General features: G+C 48.1%; 1 protein-coding gene across 3 annotated transcripts in view; it reads left to right on the top strand.

Annotated features, from left to right (window-relative positions):
* FKTN (fukutin) overlaps positions 1-13,087 on the top strand; it is a 534,769-nt gene that overhangs the window by 235,537 nt on the left and 286,145 nt on the right. For all 3 annotated transcript variants that reach the window (XM_069630830.1, XM_069630831.1, XM_069630832.1), the window contains one exon: positions 9,233-9,362. In XM_069630830.1, coding sequence (XP_069486931.1) covers positions 9,233-9,362 — 130 coding nt within the window. The remainder of the gene's footprint in view (positions 1-9,232; positions 9,363-13,087) is intronic.

Raw genomic sequence — 13,087 nt, 5'->3', positions numbered from 1 at the left:
GGCGATCCTATGGTGGGGTACCAGTGCGCACCTCACTACAGGCACAGACTTTCAGACCACGGCGTTTCAGGAGACGGTGACGACGGATGCCTCTCTGGAGGGTTTGGGGTCCCACACCGGAGATCTCCACGCAAGAGGCCTTTGGCTCCCGGAGGAGAGGTCTCTCCACATCAACATTCTGGAGCTCCGAGTAGTGTTCTGGACGCTCAAGTCGTTCATTCCGTCCCTCAAGGACAAGGTGGTGAGGATCTTCACCGACAACACCACCACGATGTTCTACATACGGAAGCAGGGAGGCACCAGATCCCCAGCCCTATCCAAGGAGGCCCAGGATCTGTGGCACTGGGCCGTCGCCCAGGGGATGTTTCTGGTTCCCTTCCACTTGGCAGGAATAAAAAACACCATCGCCGACTCACTCAGCAGGGAGCTGCGCTTGTGCCACGAGTGGGAACTACGTCAGGACCAGGTGGATCGGCTCTTTCGACGATGGGGCAAACCCTGGATCGACCTCTTCACGACGGCGACGAACTCCAAGTGCCAGAGGTTCGCCAGTAGGTTCCCGCAGCCGAGGAGCATGGGCGATACTTTCTCGTTTCCTTGGGACGGCCTGGTTCTATATGCGTCCCCTCCGTTGCCGTTGCTGCTCCGCCTCATCAACCAGCTCAAGAAGTCCAGGTGCAGAATGATCCTCGTCGCACCGGCGTGGCCGAGGCAGATCTGGTTCCCGGACCTTCTGGACTTGTCCACGTCCCCACCAGTCAAGCTGCCGGCAGACGCGGACCTTCTCTCCAAAGGAGGCGGCGCCATTCTTCATCACGACCCAGAGTCGCTGAACTTGCAGGCCTGGCTCCTGCAGCACTAGAGTTTGGAAGGTACGATATCCCAGGTGACTGCAGAGAGGTTCTTGCAAAAGCCAGGGTGTCCTCAACTCTCAAGTGTTACGGTCATAAGTGGAAGAGGTTCTCTGTCTGGTGTCGTGCACAGAAGATTAACCCTCTGCGGATTACGGCCCTCAAGTACTGCCGTACCTACTGCAGCTGGCCAAAGCTGGACTGGCTCACGCCTCCATCAAAATACATCTCGCTGCCATCTCCCAATATACCAGGACTACGGGACGGGCGTCTTGTGGTCTCATCGCCTGGTGAAGGAATTTATGAAGGGACTATTCTGATCGTTCCCGCCGGTGAAGGCTCCTGCCCCGCCGTGGGAGCTTAATGTGGTGCTGACCAGGCTCATGGGGGCCCCATTCGAGCCTATACATTCATCGCCTTTGAAGTTCCTGTCATGGAAGACAACGTTCCTAGTGGCCATCACCTCCGCACGACGAGTGGGAGAGATCCAGGCCCTATCTTGCAAGCCTCCATACTTGACGTTTCATGACACGAGGGTGGTGCTGAGGACGCACCCCTCTTTCATGCCCAAGGTGCCGTCAGACTTCCACCTCAACGAGCCCTTGGTGTTACCAGTTTTCTTCCCGTCGCCTTCGACGCCGGCCGAGAGGACTTTGCACTCGCTGGATGTAGCTAGAGCGCTGAAGTTCTACGTGGACCGCACAAAGAATTTTCGGAAGACATCACAGCTGTTTGTGAACTTTGGGTCTGTGAATCAAGGGAAGGCTCTCTCGAAGACTTCCATTTCCAGATGGCTCTCCGGCTGCATCATGCACTGTCACCGGTTGGCAAACCGACCGCTGTCCGGCTGTCCGAGAGCCCATTCGACCAGAGCGATCGCTGCTACCACGGCGTTCCTGTCTGGTGTGCCCCTGCTGGACATCTGCAGGGCTGCTACGTGGAGGTCGACGCACACCTTCACAAGATTCTACTGCGTCGATCGGGACTCCAGGGAGGAGTCCAGGGTCGGCCAAGCAGTGCTGCGCAACCTGTTCGCTTAAAGTGAACCTGGTGAGGAGGTAAGAATTGCTTAATGTTGAGTTTTGGATGTAATGCTTAATGTTGAGCCTTTGCCACCTCCCGTGGTTGTGCATGTGTATACTGCTATGTATTCTTTTATTCCTGAGCATGTGAATCCATGCCAGACCCCATGCTGGAGAAGGAACAAGTTACTTACCTGTAACTGTTGTTCTCCAGCATGGGTCTGGCATGGATTCACATGCAAACCCTCCCGCTGTTACGCTCACCTGGCTCCCACAGGGGCGTCGGTCGGACCCGGACGGCTGCGGTCTCCACCAACGTGATGCGTAGTGCAGTGATGACTGACTGGACAGGCCCTCCTAATCTTGTCTGCTTGACCCGTAGAAATATTCTCCTGCAAGTGGAGAGATGGACTTAGCCACCCGTGGATTCAAGTGATGGCAACCCCCACAGTCCTCCCCACTAATCTCCTCCGAAGTGCCCTCTCAGCAATCTCCCCTTATACTCTTGAAAGATGAGCTCTCCATCCTGCATTGATTGCAGGGGCGCGTTGATGCCAGTTACTTCACTGGTTTGAAGGCGTGGGAGAGTTCCGGAGAGTATTGACTCTGAGGTTCCTGGCGAGGACCAGTAAGTATCAAGTTCATAGAGTTCAATATGTCCGATGTTCACTCTTGTTCCCCCATTCCTTCCTTGTCTTGCAGCTGAGTTCGTGAGAAGATGCTCTCGTGGTAGCTGGTGGCGCTTAGGTAAGAGTCTGTATTACCCGACGCTGTCCGGTAAATGTTGCACGTGTTTAACGCATTGTTTTCTCTCTCTTTGCAGGTGCGGCACATGAAGATGTGGAGAGTTATAGAATAATGTCTCCGGTGGTAAATCAGGTAAGTCTATGGTGATAAGAGTTATATTTGTTGGTTTTCTCGGCTCGCCTTGTTGTTTTCTTTTGTCCCCCGGGTGCCGGAGTTCGGCGAAGAAATGATGGAGGCAGTGCCGAATCGAAAGATACTGCGAGGACTGGTGAGTATGGCGCGGCGTGGCGCTGCAGCTGGAGATGCGACGCGTACTGAAATGATGTTCTTTCCAGGTCCGGAGGAGAGATGGATCCGGAATCAGGTGAGGAATTCGAAAATAGTTTTCTAACCTTGTCCTTTTCTTTCCTCTTTTTTAGGAGCTCTAGTTTCGAGGCGGGCGTGGCAGAAGACTGGGTGCTGACTGCAGGCACGGTGAGCGTTACACTGCTGGATGCAGAATAACGCGAAGCTTGTGCTGCTGTTCGGGCGTGGTTTAAATAGCCTCTAAAGTAGTTCCAGGTAAGAAGTTCCCCAGAACCACGCCCGAGTAAAAAATAGCCCCTGTAATAAAATAGTCCCATCCAGGCCTCACGTTGGCTTGCACTCACTTGCAGCATGGTCTGCATCAGATAAGTAAAGTCTATGAGCCGGCGCCTATGGCGCCAGGACTGATTTCTATGATGAGCCTGGCACCTAATGCGCCAGGTCTGAACCCAAACAGCCCCCAGGCGGGGCTGTTGGGGTTTTAATAAGAATCTGGATGCCTGCTCCCGGAGCTGATGGGCTTGGTCCTGATGCCCGGGGTTAAGCATCATGACACCCGTGTGCCCCCCTGAGGCTCTTCTCTTGGCCCTACTGCCACTTTACGTGCTACCAAATTTGAAGATGGCTGCCTGAGGAGGCGCTTAGGTAGAGGGCAGTCATTGGCTGGGGTCAGTATGAGCCAGAGCTAAGTGATTGGTTTATAGGAAAAAGACAGTTTAGAAACTAAACTAAAACGGTTTCCTCTTTTACCAAGGATACTCAGCCTGACGACGGGGAATATTCATGAGCATGTGAATCCATGTAAGACCCATGCTGGAGAACAACAGTTACAGGCAAGTAACTTGTTCCATATCCCTCCCATAGTATTGCCAGACTATCAACTGATTGCAAAGTATTCCTCTGTTTGGGCTACTAAACCCTCAACAAATTCAGGGAATCCGAGTTAGCTGTTCAAACGCCAGTGTCTCACTGATCTAGGCACGCCACCCCTTATCCCTATCAGAAGCAGTAAGTGGTCTGAGATGCCTCTTGGTAAGAATCTAGTCGCGGCTAATCTGTGTGCCTTGTTATGCGGAACAAGGAAATAGTCGAGCCGTGACATGAATGCATGCACCCCGGAATGAAAGGAAAACCCTCTGGTCTGGTTGTGGAGAGATGGATTTCCACACAACACCCAAGCCCATTGCTGAAGCAAAGGTATATAATTTAGTGTGAGCATCTGGATTTCTGCCTCAGAGGTATGTACTGTCTAAGGAGCTGTTCATCACATCATTAAAATCCCCCCAATTATTCACATGTCAGTTGGGTTCTGCACTAACATGATCTGGTTCTCCTGTAGTAGCTCCATGGTCAGTGGAGTGTACATGTTCAGAGTGCCAATCATCTTCCCCAAACCTCTCCCATCAGCAAGACAATCCACCCCTAATATCTTGCATAGCCTTTGATAGGCTTAAACGGTCATCGCTTGTGTATCATGGTGAACACTCCCCTTGAGCACCGCAAGAAACATGCATGTATCGCATTCCTGTAATTAGTCCTTCTGAAACAGTACACTCCGTCCCTGCTAAGTGTATCCCCTGCAGTAGGACCACATCTGGCATGTGCATATTAATGTGTTGCAGGACCCTCACTCTTTTGATCCAGTCATATAAGCCGGTCACAATCCACGTGAGGAATGATAATGATGATGTGTTATTTATATAGCGCCTTAATCCAAAGCGCTTTACAAAGCACCTATTTACATACAATATCACCCAATCGAAATTGGTACTTATTTATCGACCTCTGAAGGATGAAAGGCTGAGTTGGCCTTGCTGGGATTTGAACCTGCGACCTGCAGATCACGCTCAGATCGCAGCAGCGAGCGCTCAACCCGCTGAGCTATCTTACCGGCTTACAGGAATGTCATTGCTCTTCCCATTTTCAACCATCTACGTTACACACGACCGTTGCACAAAGTGGGTGTGTGGAGACCGGGCGTACTAATAATTTAGTCGGCGATCTATTGTTACCTTTGGTCGCAACCCTAGCTCTTATCAAAAACAATGAAACCCAATTTCCCCCACCCAATACTTTCTCACAACTCAGAGTATCCTTAGCCCAAACATATAAACTGCTAGCTAGTCTGGCTTAACTAAATCAACAAGCTTCAGCTATGAGAGGGGTTATACAGCCATCCATACCACTGGATCCAGATCGGGCACAGAATTGAACTGTGTATTGTCCCAATGCAAAATGTCTACAGATGGTTCACCCCTAGGGGGAGGACCTTCAGGCATTATTTCACGAGGCGTAGGCATGTCCATCCATTGGTTTCTCAGAATCTTGCGTCAGAAGGGCTGGTAATAAAGGAAGTCTGTTGGTATAACTATGCAGATTTCTGCTTGGTCTCTGTTTAGCCTGGTCCCCTTCATCTAGGTGCGTCTTTATCCGCGAACATGTCTTCCGAGGATCTGTGAAGAAATGTGTCTTGCAATTCAGGTAAATCTTCAGTTGAGCTGCGAAGAAGAGGGCATACTTCACCTCCAGTGGTTGTAATTTCTTTTTAACTGAGTCGAACGATTGGTATGCCCATTGAACAGTTCTAGTGTAATCTGGAAAAAAAGGTAAAAAAAGGCAATCCTAGCACCGTTTTACGTTGGGGGGGGGGGGGGGGGAGGCTTGCGAGACAATAGAGGATCGCATCACAGTCTCAGTAGTTCAGTAGCTTCACCACCACTGTTCTTGTTGATGCCTCAGGAGTTGATGGACCAGTCGCTGTTCAGTGAGCCCATTCTATGGAGAAGAAATTCGAGAGTCCTCTTGGTTTCATGAGTTCCCCAGCCATTTCCCAATATTCTGATATTACTTCTGCAGGCTCTACCTTCCGCTTCCTCAATCCTGTCGTCCATTATTTTCACTTGTTTGGACACGTCAGACATCTGACTTTCGAGTATGCAGACGGTGTCTTTGATATCCGTAATGCATTTCTTGGCTTCTCCCATCCTAGAAGACATCTTCCGAAGATCATGGCGTAGTAAATTCACATCAGAACTGGTGGTGTCAATGTTCATCTCCATGGACAATCTGGAGTCATTAACGGCTCTTATGACATCCGCCAGAGAGAGAGAGTGACGGGGGAGGGTTGGTCGCCATCTGCAGTGGCCATGGTTCTTGAAGTTTGAGAATGGAGAGGGTGCTACGCTATGTATTGGTCCATCGTGTTCTGTGTGACCTGTTTTTTTTACCTTGTCCTTGGCCATGTTTGGATGTCTTGGCAGGTAATAGTTAGCACACAGGTTTGAAATGTAGGATAGCCTTGACCCGCAACACAGGAGTCACAGATGATAAAACCCCTAAAGAAGCAGAAGTGTGCACAGTACCGCCTACTGTCACCAGAATTAGCCTAGATATGCAAAATGCAGCCTGTTTCCACCTCTTTCTTTTCAGGGCAACGGCACCATTCTATTCAGTGTTGCTGTATTATTTGAGCACTCCTCCATCCACTGAGTGCTCGGCACATATGTCCAGTGTTACGCGTCTCAGGATCACACACCGGGGGATTGGGGTCCTGGTTGACAGGGCTCGAGCCTAAGCAATAGCCGCTTGGTGCCGTGCAGGTGGTTTAACAGTGCCTGTGGCCTGTAGTACACTACACCCAGGTCGTCCAGGGTTGACTCGCCAGCGTCGGGCCCACCCTTTCCGGACTCCTCGCCTTTATCTGCTGTCCCCTCGCTGCAGGAAGCCTGCGCCACCACTTGGGAGGATCACCGCACTCGACTCTCCAGTTCCAGTGCTCGGTGCACCGAGAGGGGTGGGTGGGGATCACAGGGAGAGCAACCCACAGCTGACAGTCCCTCTGTCGGCATGCTCATTGCAGGCGGCAGTTTGATTGTCTACTCCGATTGTGCCGAACAAGATGGCGCCCTCCTCCAGTAGTTGTGGAGACCACAGTCTAATTCCCACTAGAGAGGCCTTCTCCCCGGTGGAGACCAGGTGAATCACATCTCCAACCCCTCCTCAGCCCAATCTGACGGATGTTTCTTATATTTGTATTCACTAAGCAGAATATTCGGGGAGGATATCTCCGGGCCAGCACAGAGCCTCAGGAGCTCACATCTGCATGGTCACGATGCGCAGCAGCACCCCTGAAAGAACCATCTTGAAAACATCTTGAAGAAGACTTCACTGGAACCTTGTTGATGTAAAGGCTGCCTGAAGTTCCCATCCATTAGTTAAAACAAGTTTTTCCAACGAGGGTCACTAACCACTTCAAGGGAAATTTGAAGTGACCTGCTGGAGAAAAGTCTCACCGCAGCTTGATGCTGGTACACAGGATTCTGATTGCTGAAGTGGCAAGCACTGCAAGTATCTCTGGCGACCTGCCTAGCTAGGAAGGCCAGAATACTGGCCCACCTTTCCTCAGGGGCCCGGTGAAGGGTCCCACAGCTCCCAAATGACCAAAAGAAGCTGCCTTTGGCCGTTTCCTTTTTTCGAGCTGCTGCGAGCATTTCAAGCAACTCAAAGCTGCTGCAAAGACCCAACAGAGCTGCCTTTGACACTCTTAACTTTGAGCCACTTCGAGCATGCAACCCTAAAATCACTGTCTGTTCCAAGTGTCTACAAGCCGTTGCTGCTTGTTGAACTGCATTGTGCTGAGCAACCCACCTCACAGCAGAAGCTGAATTTCCTTGCATCGAGACCCCATCGAGCCTTCAAGCTGCGCCTACTCGAACATTGCCTGCCTGTCTCAAGTTTCTTTGAGCCAGGAGCTGTTGCTGCTTGTTGAATCACTCTGCATTGTTGCATCCCGTCATGCCATCTCACAGCAATTGGAAAGTGTCCAGAATGATGGCTTGACACTGTTGAGACCGTGAAAGAATATAAAGTGTCTGTGCCCGTCCCGGCCTTGTTCTGTGGACCTAGTGACATTTAAGACCCACTTATAGAAATATTCTTGAACTTGTATGACTTTCTCATTACAGGGGTGGGCTGTTAGTGTTTTAATAGTTTGTCCTTTTAGTTTGAATTTGAAGTTTTGTTTTGATAGAACCTTCATTTGACATTTTATTTTGGTACTAGCCGTACTATTGTTTTGGAAACTTTGATGCCGAGTCACACCCTCTTGAAGAGTATAGCCTTTCTTCGGCCCATGGTACCTTAAAGAGGCGGAGGAGATATACATTCATGTTGTGCCTGTTTCACCATTAGGATTGAGACAAATGATATTCTAGTAGTAGTGTGTGGCTGAATAGGCGTTTAGGACCCACTACTCCTCCCTGCATTCCTTTTGTTACACAGTTGTACTTGGCAATTCCTACAGTCATGCAGTTGCTGAACGCCACCCTTTTGAAACATTTTGTTCCGTCTTTAGACTTGAACTTGATTTTAATGTTTCTTATGGGGTTGGCATTTTTCAAGACTATGCATTCTTATAACCGAAGGTATTCATGATTAAAATTATCTTACTATCTGCTGTTACTTCAGAATACTGTGTGAGTGAGTTGTGGGCTGTTAGTTTGGACCCTTCTTTCCTATTTCTTACAAAAAAGGTGAGTGACAGAGGCCACTGTCTCTCCACAAAAAAACACCTGCAATGTTATCTCCTCCGCAACATCATTAGCAGACTGAAAAGGTTCCATCATCTTGATCCACAGATACACTCAACTTCTACAGGTCTTATTCCAAGGAGTAGTGGGACCAGATTGATTACTAGCTGGTAGTAGTTCTTGTTTGCTAAAAAAAAAGTCAGGCCATTACCAAACATCTGTACGTTGATTGATTAATTGCCATATGTATCAAGACTTGATATGACCTAATGACTGCGGATGTTACTAAACCCATCATGCCCATTTGAGGAGGGGGTGTGGGGAGAGGTTGGTGTCTACTTCCACCTTGCAGAAGGGTGTTCCCCTGCTTGACATCTTTGAAGCTGCTTCTTTGTTGTATCGGCTTACTTTTTGCAGGTTAACTGCCTGAGAAATGGAATACTACTAAATATGTCCTGAGCTGGCATTAAGTCGTTAGAAGAATGCATTAGTTAGTTGTTTCATTTCTTTCATATCTCTTACTGTAATTATTTTTGCTACAGGAAAATATCGAATCTGCCAATCTCTTCAGAGGATATAAATGTCTCTTTTGATTTCAAGATCTTTCGGAATCACTTTGACAAATCTAGTTTAGCCATAATGATACAGCTACCCCATGCCAATAAAATACAATCTGCACCCAATCACACAACATTGTAACTGCTCATCCTGCTGTTTCCAAACTATGCATCTTAATACTTTCGTTAATGGATAATGCAGATCTCCTCATTCCCCACAGCTGTACCCAGATGATGTTTCCCAGGATGGAGTGGCGTTCAGGAAGAAAGCAAAATCGTTGCTGCACCTTGCAGTGGTGACGCTAAACAGTTTAGGTGTACTATTCTGGCTGAGTAGTGGCACATGCCTTGGTGAGTAACCTTGCTTAACTGGACTTCCCCTTACTGAGTAGAATGACTGGCCAGCATGAAGATTTTGGAGTTAGTCTGACACCTTCATCGAGATATGGGTTTTTTATGCGCAAGAGGCCTTTTATGGTCTAGTTATTTCTTTCTTTATCTTCCTTTATTGCAGGTTTAATACTTTCATAACAATATGGCTGTTAGGGGGATATGTTGGCACACTTTTGTTGAGGGGTGTGAAGAGATCTATCCTACTAAGAGGGAAACACGGTGTCCACCAAGTTACATCAACACTCTAAATGGGTAACAGAGCAGAGCATTTAGGCTTTATTCTTAGGCGGTAATGGGTTGGAAACTATGTTCAGCATTGGACCAACATGTTACATAAGAGAAGACGCTATACAGGAACACTGAACAATAAACACACACTTCTTTTAAGCCTTACACATAATAGTAGTATACCAATAAGTACTAGGCAGTGTACTAGAAGAAAAGTAAAGGGCCTTATTCAAAAACCTTCACATCTCTAAAGCCTGTATCAGGAAAACTACCTGGTGTTGTAATCTCCTGCACCTTATAATGCTAAAGGAGGGGAAGAAAAAGGAATACCTATTCATAGTCAAACAAGGGCTGAACACTGTTCCTTACTGCCTCGAATACATTGTGGGATACATAATCCTTACGCAGGACAGAGATGTTTTTATGGGATTGCAAAAGGGGCACTTGCCCATGGCCCCCACCTTGTAGGGGGCCCCACAGGGCTGCCTGATCTGAAGAAGTACGATTCCCTTGTTCACCAGTCTTAAATAGCACATTTCAGGATATTTTATGGGGTGCTGCTGAGGCTCTAAACCCATTGCCTTTCTGTTTTGACAAGTACATTCTGCCTTGATCAATTCATCATGTATTGCTTTCTGTGTTCACTGTGGTATACATAGTTTGTGTGTCTTTACGGCACAACTCTGTAGCATTCTTTCCTTCCTGTGGGAATTATATTGATCATGTGCAATAGGGAAATGCATATTGATAAATTGAGTGCCACAATGGTTCAGAAGTTAGCTCAGTGTGTGAAGCACCCATTGCAGAGATATGTGTTCATTTCCAAAATTAGAATATCACATTCCAGCAAGGCTGGCTGAGCCTTTCTACATCTGAAGTTTTTAACCTGACTGCATATGTACTTGGTTTTGCAAAACATCTGCTTTTATCAGCAATGTACCTGCACCAGAATAGGGTTTGCTATAAAAAGTAACATGTCATCCGTATGGTGAATGTCTAGAAATGGGTTTGTTCAGATGGGGTGTTGTAAAACCTAGGCAATCGCCTCCAACGATGGCATAAACTGTTATATAAATTCAAGACTATGGAACCAAAGCGTTCATGCTTGTATCCTGGATTTGCCAGCAGACGATACAGTGATCCTGGTCAAATCATCTAATATATCTTACATTACTGTGCTGTACGCTGCTGATATCGTTTAGCCCATTACTTGATCGTTCTTCTTATGTAGGCCATTTGAGTGAAAGAGCTGGTAGACAGAAGAGAGCGGACCAGATCTTGCAGGCCTCAGGCAAGCATATCGTAAGGTCTGCTTTTTTGACAAAAGAAACGGTTTGCTTTTTGGTAAAAGTCAAAGGTTTTTATGCACATTTATAAATGAAAATGTCACAAGCCATTGCTTTGGAAGTATTTAAAGCTTTAAAATACAAAAGACAAACCCATATTCAATTTATTAAATCACAACGATTGGTATGCTGATACCTATATACGTCCCTTGATGATGGAGACAATGAAGCTAGAATCATTCCCATTTTGCATAACACCCTTCTATAATATTTTGTTTGAAAATGGTCATGTTTGGTAATGCTAATGCTAATTGTTTATCATTCTGATTAGAGAAAGAATGAAGAGGGTAAGGCGACTTAAAGGGAGTAAAAGTGCTTTTTATGCTGCGAGACAGCATATCAACCTATAGGTTGTGAGCGCGACGGGTGGTGGGCAGGGGGCGTGACCAGTATTCTTTATCCCTTAATTCCTTTGGTTTGGTGGAGATGGGCCCCAGAGATGTCCATCCCAGGGCCCCAAAAGTGCTTAAGATGGCCCTGACGCAGGAGGAAGCTTTAAAATACTTGGACAGACCTTAAACAGTGACTCTAAAATAGTAGATGAATTTAGACCACCCCTTCCTGCCAATACAGCTCCCATGACACTCAAAACCCCACAGGAAATAATTTAAACACAGTAGCAACCAACCATACATCCAGAATACCCAATGTTATCCCTTGGAAGAGTGAGTTGCAGTGATTTATTTGAAAATAGACAATAAATTGCTAGGGCCTCCTAAAGTTACCGAATTGCTCATAAAACTTGAGAACTCCAGGGAAAAGGTTCATGTTTATATGAATACATGTTGGTCACTTCTGCGGTGTTTTAGAAGTTAACAAAAGTTTCATCACAAAGAACAAATCCGATAGACGTAATGTGGTTTGGGGTAAAGGGTATGTAAGTTCTTCATTTACCCGACAAGAGCAGCAGAAGGGGCGCTAGCCGAAGGAGACACCAGAGGTGGCCCCCAAGAAGAGTAACAGCCTGGGTTCGAGAACCCACCAGGCCATTAAAAGGTGGTTGACTAGCAAGCTCAAGCCCACTCCAGACAATGGAAAAAAGCATGGTAGGGGGCCTCGAAACACCACTACTCCCAGACCCCTGATGAGGAATCTGAAGAATATGTCCAAGCTCCAGGGCCACTGGATGAGGAAGATTCGGCCCAGGAATGGTGGGAGAACTTGAACACAGCAAGCCACCTGACTTCCATGGCAGGGAGACTCTTCACCTAAATACGCGTGGTCCATGAGGATGTTCCAGAGAGGCAGCTCACTTAAGGCAAGAAACAGGCTGTTGTGAGCAACCTTGGGGTATTTTCTCAAGTAGACCAGGTGAATCCTCTATTCATGTGGCAAAAGGTGGGCCATCGCTTTCGGATCCCAACCCTGGTGGTGGACAAGCGAAGGAGGATCACCTTGGGTTGGGGAGACCGGGGTTGCCCTCCGGAGAGAATGCCAGAGGAGAGACGTGGTATTCCAATGGGACGATAGGTGAATAGATCCCTGAAGCCTTTATGGGTTATGCAGGTCCCATTATCCCTAACCCCAGAGAGAGACAAACCAATTATCCCAGAGCAACCATTGGGAAAGGGGAAAGCAAGGTAAGAAAAAGACATAGAGGACGCCAGAGACCCAACTAAGATGGCCACTCCCTTGTGAGCTCCTGTAAGGCTCTTAATAAATCCTGTCTAAACATAGCTGAATCGGTGGGAAGATTACACAATACCGCACTCAATAGCACATAAAAGGGTACGGACGCACAGCATCCCCAGAACTACAGAAAACTGAGTCTCAGGAGCAGGAGGCGAACCACGGCGCTGCTGGGAAGGCCCCTTGCAGGACGGCGGACAAGATCCGAGGTGGGAGCCAAAAGTGCTGCTGGTGGACGAGTCGGAGGCAACACCATGCGGCGGACACGCCGAACCCCATGGGTGGCCCTCCGACCGCGCCCCAACCTAGAGAGAGTGCCGTCGCACGCCCTCAGTCTGTACTGGGAGAGCTGCACGCCGGAGTGGTCTGCCCGCCCAAGAGCCCCGAAGAGACCAACCGCTGAGGCAGTCCAGGCGGGGCCTCTGCTACTAAAGAGCAGGCCTGAGAGAGCCACAACCCAGCACTGGAGTCGCAGCTCCT

The sequence above is a fragment of the Ambystoma mexicanum genome, chromosome 6q (genome assembly GCF_040938575.1).
Source record: "Ambystoma mexicanum isolate Mex_15411 chromosome 6q, UKY_AmexF1_1, whole genome shotgun sequence".
In the NCBI taxonomy this organism is placed as follows: Eukaryota; Metazoa; Chordata; class Amphibia; order Caudata; family Ambystomatidae; genus Ambystoma; species Ambystoma mexicanum.
The sequence above is the reverse complement of the archived record's forward strand: the minus strand, read 5'-3'. Positions and strand labels throughout refer to the sequence as shown.